Below are 16,240 nucleotides of genomic sequence, written 5' to 3'. Positions count from 1 at the left end.
AATCACATCATCATCGCTCCTCAGCACCATTTAGTTATACTAAGATGAATGTTCGTGTCAGTGAAACAGGACTTATATAACCGTGGTAACTATAAAAGCAAAACAAGAGGTTTAAACAGGAGATTGCGCCACTAAGCCATGTAGCTTTTGGTGACATTCATATTTATTCTCGATCAAAGTTTGGTATTTATGATCTCATAACAGATGCGCTCTCTTTTTCTTCCAAATGACCATTTAAATGGTGAACTTGATTCAAAAAGCTGTGTCTTGGTTTCCATCTGCTCATCTAGAATTCCAAACATTAAAGCTACAATATGTCACTTTCTGGGTGAACCCAACTACATTCCCTTTCTGGGTGAATCCAACTACATTCCCTTTCTGGGTGAACCAACTACATTCCCTTTCTGGGTGAACCCAACTACATTCCCCTTTCTGGGTGAACCACTACATTCCCTTTTCTGGGTGAACCCAACTACATTCCCTTTGGGACCCAAATTCCCTTTCTGGGTGAACCCAACTAAATTTCCCTTTCCGGGTGAACCCAACTACATTCCCTTTCCGGGTGAACCAACTACATTCCCTTTCTGGGTGCTAACCCAACTACATTCCCTTTTCTGGGTGAACCCAACTACATTCCCTTTCTGGGTGAACCCAACTACATTCCCTTTCTGGGTGAACCCAACTACATTCCCTTTCTGGGTGAACCCAACTACATTCCCTTTCTGGGTGAACCCAACTACATTCCCTTTCTGGGTGAACCCAACTACATTCCCTTTTCTGGGGTAAACCTAACTACATTCCCTTTCTGGGTGAACCCACCCATTCCCTTTCTGCGTGAACCCAACTACATTCACTGACAAAGAAACTGTAGATCTGTTCTCGTGCGTTAGTTTTATGATTCCGGTAATTTAAGTTTAGTTTTCGTCTTTTACTTTTCGCTTTTTGTACACCAGCTTCAAAACAGCTGAAAATACAATATTTTTGGTTATGGAAAATATATTTCACAGCAGTTTAGATGGTAAAAATGATTATCTACGCTATACTTGCTTGTTTTGTCACATAAACTGAAATGAAGCGAACTATTAAATTTTGCAACCAGGAAATGGCGGAGTGAGTTTCTGCACAGTGCATCTTTAACGGACCGTTTATTCAGATGAACGGTTTAATCTTCACACAACGTCAACTATAAGCCAACACTGCCCAGAGAGGACCAAGGCTAACTAGATAATGATCATTGTGAAGATGTTATGCTACGTGAGCGTCTATATAGGTCAAAGGGCAGGACATTAAAGGAAGAACAGAAGCAGGGCGTTTTAAAGACAAGACACCCTTCACACGTGGCCTTCGCACCGCTGGCCTTCACCCGTGGCCTTCACACCGCTGGCCTCCCACACTTCTGGCCTTCACCGCTGGCCTCCACACCGCTGGCCTTCACACCGCTGGCCTCCACACCGCCTGGCCTCCCACCGCTGGCCTTCACACCGCCGGCCTTCACACCGCTGGCCTCCACACCGCCTTGGCCTTCACAGTGGCCTCCACACCGCTCCTTCACACCGCTGGCCTCCACACCGCGTGGCCTCCACACTGCTGGCCTTCACACCGCTGGCCTCCACACCGCTGGCCTCCACCCGCTGGCCTCCACACCACTGGCCTTCACACCGCTGGCCTTCACACTGCTGGCCTCCACCCGCTGGCCTTCACACCGCTGGCCTCCACACCGCTGGCCTTCACACCGGCTGGCCTCCACACCGCTGGCCTCCACACCGCTGGCCTTCACGCCGCTGGCCTTCACACCGCTGGCCTCCCACCTTGCTGGCCTTCACCCGCTGGCCTCAACATCGCTGGCCTTCACCGCTAGCCTCACACGCTGGCCTTCACCACCGCTGGCCTCCACACCGCGCCCCATACGCGGCCTTCACACCGCTGGCCTCCACACCGCTGGCCTTCACACCGCTGGCCTTCCACCGCTGGCCTCAACACCGCTGGCCTCCACACCGCTGGGCTCCACACCGCTGCCTCAACCAACCGCTGGCCTTCCACCGCTGGTCTTCCCACCGCTGGCCTCCACACCGCTGGGCTCCACACCGCTGGCCTTCACACCGCTGGGCTCCACACCGCTGGCCTTCACACCTCGCTGGCCTCCACACCGCTGGGCTCCACACCGCTGGTCTTCACACCACTTCGGCCTCCACACCGCTGGCCTCACACCGCTGGCCTTCACACCGCTGGCCTCCACACCGCTGGCCTTCACACCGCTGGCCTCCCCACCGCTGGCCTTCACACCGCTGGCCTTCCACGCTGGCCTTCACACCGCTGGCCTCAACATCGCTGGCCTTCACACCGTTGGCCTCCACACCGCTGGCCTTCACACCGCTGGCCTCCCACCGCTGGCCTCAACATCGCTGGCCTCAACATCGCTGGCCTTCACACCGCTGGCCTTCACACCGCTGGCCTCAACACTCGCTGGCCTTCACACCGCTTCGGCATCAACACTGCTCGGCCTCCACACCGCTGGGCTCCACCGCTGGCCTTCACACCGCTGGCCTCAACACTGCTGGCCTCAACACCGCTGGCCTTCACACCGCTGGCCTTCACACCGCTGGCCTCAACACCGCTGGCCTTCACACCGCTGGCCTCCACCGCTGGCCTTCACCGCTGGCCTCCACACCGCTGGCCTCAACACCGCTGGCCTTCACACCGCTGGTCTTCACACCGCTGGCCTCCACACCGCTGGGCTCCACACCGCTGGCCTTCACCGCTGGCCTCAACACCGCTGGCCTCAACACTTCCGCTGGCCTTCACACCGCTGGCCTTCACACCGCTGGCCTCAACACCGCTGGCCTCAACACCGCTGGCCTTCACACCGCTGGCCTCCACACCGCCTGGCCTTCACACCGCTGGCCTCCACACCGCTGGGCTCCACACCGCTGGCCTTCACACCGCTGGCCTCCACACCGCTGGCCTTCACACCGCTGGCCTCCACACCGCTGGCCTCCACACCGCTGGCCTCAACACCGCTGGCCTTCACACCGCTGGTCTTCACACCGCTGGCCTTCACACCGCTGGCCTCTGCACCACGGCGCTGGCCTTCACACCGCTGGCCTTCAACCCGCTGGCCTTCACCCCGCTGGCCTCCACACCGCTGGCCTCCACCCCGCTGGCCTTCACACCGCTGGCCTTCACCCCGCTGGCCTCCACACCGCTGGCCTTCACACCGCTGGCCTTCACACCGCTGGCCTCCACACCGCTGGCCTTCACACCGCTGGCCTTCACACCACTGGCCTTCACACCGCTGGCCTCCACACCGCTGGCCTCCACACCGTTGGCCTTCACACCGCTGGGCTTCAAACCATAACACAACCCAGCCCCACTAGAACACAACCCAGCCCCACTAGAACACAACCCAGCACCACTAGAACACAACCCAGCCCCACTAGAACATTTTACATTACATTTACATTTTAGTCATTTAGCAGACGCTCTTATCCAGAGCGACTTACAGGAGCAATTAGGGTTAAGTGCCTTGCTCAAGGCACTTAACCCAGCACCACTAGAACCCAACCCAGCACCACTAGAACACAACCCAGCACCACTAGAACACAACCCAGCGCCACTAGAACCCAACCCAGCACCACTAGAACACAACCCAGCCCCACTAGAACACAACCCAGCACCACTAGAACACAACCCAGCAGCCTGCACCACCCAGCATGGCAGCCAGCATCAAATGCCAAGAGTGTGCAAAGCTGTCATCAAGGCAAAGGGTGGCTACTTTGAAGAATCTCAAATATAAAATATATTTTGATTTGTTTAACACTTTTTGGGTTACTACATGATTCCATATGTGTTATTTCACAGTTTTGATGCCTTCACTATTATTCTACAATGTAAAAAATAGTACAAATAAAGAAAAACCCTTGAATGAGTAGGTGTGTCCAAACTTTAGACTGGTACTGTACCTCAGAATACATCTATCTCTCCAGATCAACAGAATATACCTCAGGCCGTGCCCAGCTGTGCCCTGGACACCATATGTGAATTGCTTGCCCCCCATCTATCCTCAGAGTTCGTACTGCTTGGTGACCTAAACTGGGATATGCTTAACACCCCGGCCATCCTACAATCTAAACTAGATGCCCTCAATCTCACACAAATTATCAAGGAACCTACCAGGTACAACCCTAAATCCGTAAACATGGGCACCCTCATAAATATAATCCTGACTAATTTACCCTCTAATTTACCCGCGGTCAAACGACCACCCCTCATCACTGTCAAACGCTCCCAAAAACACTTCAGCGAGCAGGCCTTCCTAATTGACCTGGCCCAGGTATCCTGGATGGATATAGATCTCATTCCGTCAGTAGAGGATGCCTGGTTGTTCTTTAAAAATAATTTCCTCTCAATCTTAAATAGACATGCCCCATTCAAAAAATACAGAACTAAGAACCGATATAGCCCCTGGTTCTCCTCAGACTTGACTGCCCTTGACCAGCACAAAAACATCCTGTGGCGTACTGCATTAGCATCAAATAGCCCCCGCGATATGCAACTTTTCAGGAAGTTAGGAACCAATATACACAAGCAGTCAGGAAAGCAAAGGCTAACTTTTTCAAACAGAAATGTGCATCCTGTAGCACTAACTCCAAAAAAGTTTTGGGACACTGTAAAGTCCATGTGAAAATAAGAGCACTTCCTCCCAGCTGCCCACTGCACTGAGGCTGGAAACACTCATCACCACTGATAAATCTACAATAATCGAGAATTTCAACAAGCATTTTGCTTACGGCTGGCTATGCTTTCCACCTGGCTACCACTACCCCGGCCACCAGCTCTGCACCCTCCGCTGCAACTTGCCCATGCCCCGCTTCTCCTTCACACAAATCCAGACAGCTGATGTTCTAAAAGAGCTGCAAAATCTGGACCCCTACAAATCATCTGGGCTAGACAATCTGGACCCTTTCTTTTCTAAAACTAGCCGCTCGAAATTGTCGCAACCCCTATTACTAGCCTGTTCAACCTCTCTTCGTAACGTCTGAGATCCCCAGAGATTGGAAAGCTGCCGCGGTCATCCCCCCTCTTCAAAGGGGGTGACACTCTAGATCCAAACTGTTACAGACCCATATCCATCCTGCCCTGCCTTTCAAAAGTTTTTGAAAGCAAAGTCAACAAACAGATCACCCGACCATTTCGAATCCCACCGTACCTTCTCCGCTATGCAATCCGGTTTCGAGCTGGTCATGGGTGCACTTCAGCCACGCTCAAGGTCCTAAACGATATTATAACCGCGATCGATAATAGACAGTACTGTGCAGCCGTTTTCATTGACCTGGCCAAGGCTTTCGACTCTGTCAACCACCGCATTCTTATTGGCAGACTAAATAGCCTTGGTTTCTCAAATACTGCCTCGCCTGGTTCACCAACTACTTCTCAGATAGAGTTCAATGTGTCAAATCGGAGGGCCTGTTGTCTGGACCTATGGCAGTCTCTGTGGGGGTGCCACAGGTTCAATTCTTGGGCGAACTCTTTTCTCTGTGTATATCAATGACGTCGCTCTTGCTGCTGGTGACTCTCAGATCCACCTCTATGCAGACGACACCATTTTGTATACATCTGGCCCTTCATTGGACACTGTGTTAACAAACCTCAAACGAGCTTCAATTCCATACAACACTCCTTCAGTAGCCTCCAACTGCTCTTAAACACTAGTAAAACTAAATGCATGCTCTTCAACGAACGCTGCTTGCACCCGCCCACCCGACTAGAATCACTACACTCGACGGGTCTGACCTAGAGTATGTGGACAACTACAAATATCTAGGTGTCTGGTTAGACTGTAAACTCAACTTCCAGACTCACATTAAGAATCTCCAATCCAAAGTTAAATCTAGAATCGGTTTCCTATTTCGCAACAAAGCCTCCTTCACTCATGCTGCCAAACATGCCCTCGTAAAACTGACTATCCTACCGATCCTTGACTTCGGCGATGTCATTTACAAATAGCCTCCAACACTCTACTCAGCAAATTGGATGTAGTCTATCACAGTGCCATCCGTTTTGTCTCCAAAGCCCCATATAATACCCACCACTGTGACCTGTACGCTCTTGTTGGCTGGTCCTCACTACATATTCGCTCGCCAAACCCACTGGCTCCAGGCCATCTATAAATCACTGCTAGGCAAATCCCCGCCTTATCTTAGCTCATTGGTCACCATAGAAGCACCCACCCGTAGTCTGCGCTCCAGCAGGTATATTCTCACTGGTCATTCCCAAAGCCAACACCTCCTTTGGCCCTATTCCTTCCAGTTCTCTGCTGCCAATGACTGGAACAAATTGCAAAAATCTCTGAAGCTGGAGACACTTATCTCCCTCACTAACTTTAAGCATCAGTTGTCAGAGCACCTTACCGATCACTGCACCTGTACACAGCCCATCTGAAATTAGCCCGCCCAACTACCTCATCCCTATATTGTTTATTTATTTTGCTCATTTGTACCCCAGTATCTCTATTTGCACATCATCTCTTGCACATCTATCATTCCAGTGTTAATACTAATTGTAATTATTTTGCACTATAGCCTATTTTATTGCCTTACCTCCATAACTTGCTAAATTTGCACACACTGTATATATATGTATTTCTGTTGTATTTTTGACTTTGTTTTGTTTTACCCCATATGTAACTCTGTGTTGTTGTTTTTATCGCACTGCTTTGCTTTATCTTGGCCAGGTCGCAGTTGTAAATGAGAACTTGTTCTCAACTGGTTTACCTGGTTAAATAAAGGTGAAATAAAAAAATAAAAAATAAAAAGGCCTCCTGTAGCTCAGTTGGTAGAGCATGGTGTTTGCAACGCCAGGGTTGTGGGTTCGATTCCCACGGGGGGCCAGTATGAAAAATGTATGCACTCACTAACTGTAAGTGGTTCTGGATAAGAGCGTCTGCTAAATGACTAAAATATCTCTCTACAGAATATATCTATCTATACAGATCAACAGAATATACCACAGTTTACATTTTAGTCATTTAGCAGACGCTCTTATCCAGAGCGACTTACAGTACATTTTCATACATTTTCATACTGGCCCCCCGTGGGAATCGAACCCACAACCCTGGCGTTGCAAGCGCCACGCTCTACCAACTGAGCTACACGGGAATATCTTTACAGATCAACAGGATATACCTCAGAATATATCCATCTCTACAGATCAAGTGCAGACAGACAGAGATGTCAAGGACTTTCAGGGACTTTTTCAAGCACTTCATTGTAATTTTCAAGGACCTCAATGTTATCCAATTGTATGATGTATATCCTGTCCAGATGGGGCCTAGCATAGAACATGTCCAGTTCTATATTTCTGAGCTCCAAATTCCGCTTCAAGCCCCTTGTATTGTTTAACACTGCAGGTGTAACATGGAAACCAACGTGTATTTGTCCTGTTATTTCATTACCAGATCATATTGTGAAGAAGCTCACCAGGCTATGTAATGCGTTGTCATTATATCCAGAATAATTCATAGGAAGAGCGTCGGGTGTTGCACAACAGTCTATCCTACACAATTGCGTACAGTAGACTCTGTGGCCAATCCCAGGCACCAAAAAAAACACATATAAATACATGAACTCATTACCTGGATGCTTTCTCTGATAAATCTAAATGAGACTCTGCTGGAAATCAAGCAGACAACTACAGATGATCAACATCAATCGCTAGGGATATTAGATCCAATCGCTAGGGATATTAGATCCAATCGCTAGGGATATTAGATCCAATCGCTAGGGATATTAGATCCAATCGCTGGGGATATTAGATCCAATCGCTGGGGATATTAGATCCAATCGCTAGGGGATATTAGATCCAATCGCTAGGGGATATTAGATCCAATCGCTGGGGATATTAGATCCAATCGCTAGGGATATTAGATCCAATCGCTAGGGATATTAGATCCAATCGCTGGGGATATTAGATCCAATCGCTGGGGATATTAGATCCAATCGCTGGGGATATTAGATCCAATCGCTGGGGATATTAGATCCAATCGCTAGGGATATTAGATCCAATCGCTAGGGATATTAGATCCAATCGCTGGGGATATTAGATCCAATCGCTAGGGATATTAGATCCATTCGCTGGGGATATTAGATCCAATCGCTGGGGATATTAGATCCAATCGCTGGGGATATTAGATCCAATCGCTAGGGATATTAGATCCAATCGCTAGGGATATTAGATCCAATCGCTAGGGATATTAGATCCAATCGCTGGGGATATTAGATCCAATCGCTGGTGATATTAGATCCAATCGCTAGGGATATTAGATCCAATCGCTAGGGATATTAGATCCAATCGCTGGGGATATTAGATCCAATCGCTGGGGATATTAGATCCAATCGCTGGGGATATTAGATCCAATCGCTAGGGATATTAGATCCAATCGCTAGGGATATTAGATCCAATCGCTAGGCATATTAGATCCAATCGCTGGGGATATTAGATCCAATCGCTAGGGATATTAGATCCAATCGCTAGGGATATTAGATCCAATCGCTGGGGATATTAGATCCAATCGCTAGGGATATTAGATCCAACGCGGATCCAGGCACAACTGTCTTCACCGGCGTAACGAATGATACAACAAAATGTTCTGGACATTCCCCACAAACACCTTTCTCCAGCACTTGGGCTGCTGTTGCATTCCATCCACTATCCCAACAGCTGTTGTTGCATTCCATGCTTTTTTTTAACATGATTTTTAGTGATTTAGCAGACGCTCTTATCCAGAGCGACTTACAGTTAGTGAGTGCATACATGTATATATATTTTTTTATTTTTTGTATATTTTTTTTCATACTGGCCCCCCGTGGGAAACGAACCCACATCCCTGCCAGCGAAACCCTCCCCTACCTTGGACGACGCTGGACCAATTGTGCGCCGCCCATGGGTCTATCATGGGCCATCCACTATCCCAACAGCTGTTGTTGCATTCCATCCACTATCCCAACAGCTGTTGTTGCATTCCATCCACTATCCCAACAGCTGTTGTTGCATTCCATCCACTATCCCAACAGCTGTTGTTGCATTCCATCCACTATCCCAACAGCTGTTGTTGCATTCCATCCACTATCCCAACAGCTGTTGTTGCATTCCATCCACTATCCCAACAGCTGTTGTTCCATTCCATCCACTATCCCAACAGCTGTTGTTGCATTCCATCCACTATCCCAACAGCTGTTGTTGCATTCCATCCACTATCCCAACAGCTGTTGTTGCATTCCATCCACTATCCCAACAGCTGTTGTTGCATTCCATCAACTATCCCAACAGCTGTTGTTGCATTCCATCCACTATCCCAACAGCTGTTGTTGCATTCCATCCACTATCCCAACAGCTGTTGTTGCATTCCATCCACTATCCCAACAGCTGTTGTTGCATTCCATCCACTATCCCAACAGCTGTTGTTTGCATTCCATCCACTATCCCAACAGCTGTTGTTGCATTCCATCCACTATCCCAACAGCTGTTGTTGCATTCCATCCACTATCCCAACAGCTGTTGTTGCATTCCATCCACTATCCCAACAGCTGTTGTTGCATTCCATCCACTATCCCAACAGCTGTTGTTGCATTCCATCCACTATCCCAACAGCTGTTGTTGCATTCCATCCACTATCCCAACAGCTGTTGTTGCATTCCATCAACTATCACAACAGCTGTTGTTGCATTCCATCCACTATCCCAACAGCTGTTGTTGCATTCCATCCACTATCCCAACAGCTGTTGTTGCATTCCATCCACTATCACAACAGCTGTTGGTCACTTGACTGTCATCCAGAAAATTCCTTCCTAGATCAGAGGATGATGTGTGAAAATATCCCTGCGTAATTAAACAGCTCGTCACCAAATGCACATCCAAGTATTATGCATAATAACTGAAGAACCATGTCGAGACACCAACCATGAGAAAGGGTTAAACATAGGTTTTAAATCAACTCCTGAATGTTATGCAATATACAGTGGGGAAAAAAAGTATTTAGTCAGCCACCAATTGTGCAAGTTCTCCCACTTAAAAAGATGAGAGAGGCCTGTAATTTTCATCATAGGTAAACGTCAACTATGACAGACAAAAATAGAAAAAAAATTCCAGAAAATCACATTGTAGGATTTTTTATGAATTTATTGGCATATGATGGTGGAAAATAAGTATTTGGTCAATAACAAAAGTTTCTCAATACTTTGTTATATACCCTTTGTTGGCAATGACACAGGTCAAACGTTTTCTGTAAGTCTTCACAAGGTTTTCACACACTGTTGCTGGTATTTTGGCCCATTCCTCCATGCAGATCTCCTCTAGAGCAGTGATGTTTTGGGGCTGTCGCTGGGCAACACAGACTTTCAACTCCCTCCAAATATTTTCTATGGGGTTGAGATCTGGAGACTGGCTAGGCCACTCCAGGACCTTGAAATGCTTCTTACGAAGCCACTCCCCTTAGTTGCCGGGCGGTGTGTTTGGGATCATTGTCATGCTGAAAGACCCAGCCACGTTTCATCTTCAATGCCCTTGCTGATGGAAGGAGGGTTTCACTCCAAAATCTCACGATACATGGCCCCATTCATTCTTTCCTTTACACGGATCAGTCGTCCTGGTCCCTTTGCAGAAAAACAGCCCCAAAGCATGATGTTTCCAACCCCATGCTTCACAGTAGGTATGGTGTTCTTTGGATGCAACTCAGCATTCTTTGTCCTCCAAACATGACGAGTTGAGTTTTTACCAAAAAGTTATATTTTGGTTTCATCTGACCATATGACATTCTCCCAATCCTCTTCTGGATCATCCAAATGCACTTCAGACGGGCCTGGACATGTACTGGCTTAAGCAGGGGGACACGTCTCTCACTGCAGGATTTGAGTCCCTGGCGGCGTAGTGTGTTACTGATGGTTGGCTTTGTTACTTTGGTCCCAGCTCTCAGCAGGTCATTCACTAGGTCCCCCCGTGTGGTTCTGGGATTTTTGCTCACCGTTCTTGTGATCTTTTTGACCCCACGGGGTGAGATCTTGCATGGAGCCCCAGATCGAGGGAGATTATCAGTGGTCTTGTATGTCTTCCATTTCCTAATAATTGCTCCCACAGTTGATTTCTTCAAACCAAGCTGCTTACCTGTTGCAGATTCAGTCTTCCCAGCCTGGTGCAGGTCTACAATTTTGTTTTTGGTGTCCTTTGACAGCTCTTTGGTCTTGGCCATTGTGAAGTTTGGAGTGTGACTGTTTGAGGTTGTGGACAGGTGTCTTTTATACTGATAACAAGTTCAAACAGGTGCCATTAATACAGGTAACGAGTGGAGGACAGAGGAGCCTCTTAAAGAAGAAGTTACAGGTCTGTGAGAGCCAGAAATCTTGCTTGTTTGTAGGTGACCAAATACTTATTTTCCACCATAATTTGCAAATAAATTCATTAAAAATCCTACAATGGGATTTTCTGGATTTTTTTTTCTCAATTTGTCTGTCATAGTTGACGTGTACCTATGATGAAAATTACAGGCCTCTCTCATCTTTTTAAGTGGGAGAACTTGCACAATTGGTGGCTGACTAAATACTTTTTTGCCCCACTGTAGCTATGTTCCCCTTATATCTAATGTGATAAAATGAAACAGATTATTATCAATGACTTCTCAACAGCTGTAACAAGTTGTCCAGCGTAATTTGTAGAAAGACCTGATACAGTATAGATATCCTCCTTACTAGCCAGTCTGCCCCATGTCTTCCACTGAGAGATCAGCTGCTGAGCCCCAGGTATTGGGCAGTACATCCCCAGAGCCAGACAGAACAGGGGAGAGGTTACCAGACTGGGGATGGCCAGACAGAACAGGGGAGAGGTTACCAGACTGTCCTCGGGGTCCAGACAGGACAGGGGAGAGGTTACCAGACTGCGGAGCCCAGACAGGACAGGGGAGAGGTTCCCAGACTGGGGGCCAGACAGAACAGGGGAGAGGTTACCAGACTGTCTGGGGCCAGACAGGACAGGGGAGAGGTTACCAGACTGCCGGGGCCAGACAGGACAGGGGAGAGGTTACCAGACTGTGGAGCCCAGACAGGACAGGGGAGAGGTTACCAGACTGTCCTCGGGGCCAGACAGAACAGGGGAGAGGTTACCAGACTGTCCCAGGGCCCAGACAGAACAGGGGAGAGGTTACCAGACTGCCTCGGGGGCCAGACAGGACAGGGGAGAGGTTACCAGACTGGGGGCCCAGACAGGACAGGGGAGAGGTTACCAGACTGTCCTCTAGGGCACTGGTTCCCAGACAGGACAGGGGAGAGGTTACCGGACTGTCCTCTAGGGCACTGGTTCCCAGACAGGACAGGGGAGAGGTTACCAGACTGTCCTCTAGGGCACTGGTTCCCAGACAGGACAGGGGAGAGGTTACCAGACTGTCCTCTAGGGCACTGGTTCCCAGACAGGACAGGGGAGAGGTTACCAGACTGTCCTCTAGGGCACTGGTTCCCAGACAGGACAGGGGAGAGGTTACCAGACTGTCCTCTAGGGCACTGGTTCCCAGACAGGACAGGGAGAGGGTTACCAGACTGTCCTCTAGGGCACTGGTTCCCAGACAGGACAGGGGAGAGGTTACCAGACTGTCCTCTAGGGCACTGGTTCCCAGACAGGACAGGGAGAGAGTTACCAGACTGTCCTCTAGGGCACTGGTTCCCAGACAGGACAGGGGAGAGGTTACCAGACTGTCCTCTAGGGCACTGGTTCCCAGACAGGACAGGGGAGAGGTTACCAGACTGTCCTCTAGGGCACTGGTTCCCAGACAGGACAGGGGAGAGGTTACCAGACTGTCCTCTAGGGCACTGGTTCCCAGACAGGACAGGGGAGAGGTTACCGGACTGTCCTCTAGGGCACTGGTTCCCAGACAGGACAGGGGAGAGGTTACCAGACTGTCCTCTAGGGCACTGGTTCCCAGACAGGACAGGGGAGAGGTTACCAGACTGTCCTCTAGGGCACTGGTTCCCAGACAGGACAGGGGAGAGGTTACCAGACTGTCCTCTAGGGCACTGGTTCCCAGACAGGACAGGGGAGAGGTTACCAGACTGTCCTCTAGGGCACTGGTTCCCAGACAGGACAGGGGAGAGGGTTACCAGACTGTCCTCTAGGGCACTGGTTCCCAGACAGGACAGGGGAGAGGTTACCAGACTGTCCTCTAGGGCACTGGTTCCCAGACAGGACAGGGGAGAGGTTACCGGACTGTCCTCTAGGGCACTGGTTCCCAGACAGGACAGGGGAGAGGTTACCAGACTGTCCTCTAGGGCACTGGTTCCCAGACAGGACAGGGGAGAGGTTACCAGACTGTCCTCTAGGGCACTGGTTCCCAGACAGGACAGGGAGAGGTTACCAGACTGTCCTCTAGGGCACTGGTTCCCAGACAGGACAGGGGAGAGGTTACCAGACTGTCCTCTAGGGCACTGGTTCCCAGACAGGACAGGGGAGGGTTACCAGACTGTCCTCTAGGGCACTGGTTCCCAGACAGGACAGGGAGAGGTTACCAGACTGTCCTCTAGGGCACTGGTTCCCAGACAGGACAGGGGAGAGGTTACCAGACTGTCCTCTAGGGCACTGGTTCCCAGACAGGACAGGGGAGAGGTTACCAGACTGTCCTCTAGGGCACTGGTTCCCAGACAGGACAGGGGGAGAGGTTACTCGGACTGTCCTAGGGCACTGGTTCCCAGACAGGACAGGGGAGAGGTTACCAGACTGTCCTCTAGGGCACTGGTTCCCAGACAGGACAGGGGAGAGGTTACCAGACTGGTTCCCAGACAGGACAGGGGAGAGGTTACCAGACTGTCCTCTAGGGCACTGGGTCCCAAACTGGGGGCTTTCAACTTACTGGAAATTGGGTCAGGGTCAGAGTCAGGGTCAGGGTTAGGGTCAGAGTCAGGGTCAGGGTCAGGGTTAGGGTCAGAGTCAGGGTCAGGGTTAGGGTCAGAGTCAGGGTCAGGGTTAGGGTCAGAGTCAGGGTTAGGGTTAGGGTTAGGGTCAGGGTTAGGGTAGGTTAGGGTCAGGGTCAGGGTCAGGGTCAGGGTCAGGGTCAGGGTCAGGGTCAGGGTCAGGGTCAGGGTGAGAAGACCATAAACTGGGTAACGTACCTTAGCCACCCTGTTAGCCACCTCCCGTCCCACCATGAGGCCCTGGACGAAGGTCCTTGCAGCGATGAAGGCCCTCGTGACCTGGGCCTTTAGTTTCCTGGGTCCGTCACCGAAAGGCTTCAGCTGGTCAATGTATTTACTGATGCACTCCAGGTAGTCGTCAGTGAAGTGGTACTGAGAGTTGATCAGCTGGAACATCCTCTCCAGCAGACGGGACCAGAAGTCGTCCAGCGTCTCCTCCAGGTTGACGTTCCCACCGGTGTAGTAACGCTTCAGCTCCGTGAACAGGTCCTGGAACAGTTCCCTGTTCTGCATGTACAGCTTCCCGTAGGTCCGCGTGAACATGCCATTCAGGGATTTCTCACTGTTGTCTAGGAGCTCCAGGAAGAACTCTGGAAGGAGGAGGAGAGAGAGATTTATAGAGTGAGATGGAAGGGTCAGAACTCTGGAAGGAGGAGAGAGGAGGAGAGAGAGATTTATAGAGTGAGATGGAAGGGTGAGAACTCTGGATGGAGGAGAGAGAGATTTATAGAAAGAGATGGAAGGGTGAGAACTCTGGATGGAGGAGAGAGGAGGAGAGAGAGATTTATAGAGTGAGATGGAAGGGTCAGAACTCTGGATGGAGGAGAGAGGAGGAGAGAGAGATTTATAGAAAGAGATGGAAGGGTCAGAACTCTGGAAGGAGGAGAGAGGAGGAGAGAGAGATTTATAGAGAGAGATGGAAGGGTCAGAACTCTGGAGGGAGGAGAGAGAGATTTATAGAAAGAGATGGAAGGGTGAGAACTCTGGATGGAGGAGAGAGGAGGAGAGAGAGATTTATAGAAAGAGATGGAAGGGTGAGAACTCTGGATGGAGGAGAGAGGAGGAGAGAGAGATTTATAGAGTGAGATGGAAGGGTCAGAACTCTGGATGGAGGAGAGAGGAGGAGAGAGAGATTTATAGAAAGAGATGGAAGGGTGAGAACTCTGGATGGAGGAGAGAGGAGGAGAGAGAGATTTATAGAGAGAGATGGAAGGGTCAGAACTCTGGAAGGAGGAGAGAGGAGGAGAGAGAGATTTATAGAAAGAGATGGAAGGGTGAGAACTCTGGATGGAGGAGAGAGGAGGAGAGAGAGATTTATAGAGCGAGATGGAAGGGTCAGAACTCTGGATGGAGGAGAGAGGAGGAGAGAGAGATTTATAGAAAGAGATGGAAGGGTGAGAACTCTGGAGGGAGGAGAGAGAGATTTATAGAGCGAGATGGAAGGGTCAGAACTCTGGAGGGAGGAGAGAGAGATTTATAGAAAGAGATGGAAGGGTCAGAACTCTGGAGGGAGGAGAGAGGAGGAGAGAGAGATTTATAGAGCGAGATGGAAGGGTCAGAACTCTGGAGGGAGGAGAGAGAGATTTATAGAGAGAGATGGAAGGGTCAGAACTCTGGAGGGAGGAGAGAGAGATTTATAGAGCGAGATGGAAGGGTGAGAACTCGAAGGAGGAGAGAGAGAAAGAGGAGGAAGGATTCAGAGGTGAAGAGATGGAACGTTCACTTTGCATACAGAAGCTCAGCATTGTGGCTATGGAATGGTTTGTATTGTACTGTATGAAATGCTAGGCCACGTCTAAGCACTTGTCATTTTGTTACAGTCATTCAACAGCTTCTGACAAAGAAACCAGATTTTCTACAGAGCTGCTCCAGCCTCAATGCAATCTCAAATCACCAGGCTGGGCTTTTCAAACACTGGCTTTCATTCACTAGTTTATTCAAATACTATTCTATAAATGTACTTCAGAGCACAACAGCTAAATCAAATACTATTCTATAAATGTACTTCAGAGCACAACAGCTAAATCAAATACTATTCTATAAATGTACTTCAGAGCACAACAGCTAAATCAAATACTATTCTATAAATGTACTTCAGAGCACAACAGCAAAATCAAATACTATTCTATAAATGTACTTCAGAGTACAACAACAAAATCAAAAGCAAGAACAAACATAAAACTGGGGTCTTGCTTTTATTCTTAGGATTTCTGGATAGACACTATTTATTTCTCCGAAGAGTATGATGATGTCTAATCCACTAAGTAACAAGACACTATCCACTATCCACAGCCGGACTG

General features: G+C 49.3%; 1 protein-coding gene across 1 annotated transcript in view; it reads right to left on the bottom strand.

The window, feature by feature from the left end:
- Positions 1–7,132: 7,132 nt before the first annotated feature.
- LOC123485545 (glypican-6-like) overlaps positions 7,133–16,240 on the bottom strand; it is a 146,026-nt gene continuing 136,918 nt past the window's right edge. Inside the window, exons 3-4 of the mRNA XM_045216501.1 lie at positions 14,139–14,530; positions 7,133–7,144 (exon numbers count right to left, since the gene is read on the bottom strand). Coding sequence (XP_045072436.1) covers positions 7,133–7,144; positions 14,139–14,530 — 404 coding nt within the window. The remainder of the gene's footprint in view (positions 7,145–14,138; positions 14,531–16,240) is intronic.

The sequence above is a fragment of the Coregonus clupeaformis genome, unplaced genomic scaffold (genome assembly GCF_020615455.1).
Source record: "Coregonus clupeaformis isolate EN_2021a unplaced genomic scaffold, ASM2061545v1 scaf0725, whole genome shotgun sequence".
NCBI classification, from domain to species: domain Eukaryota; kingdom Metazoa; phylum Chordata; class Actinopteri; order Salmoniformes; family Salmonidae; genus Coregonus; species Coregonus clupeaformis.
This window is presented reverse-complemented; position numbering and strand designations above follow the sequence as displayed.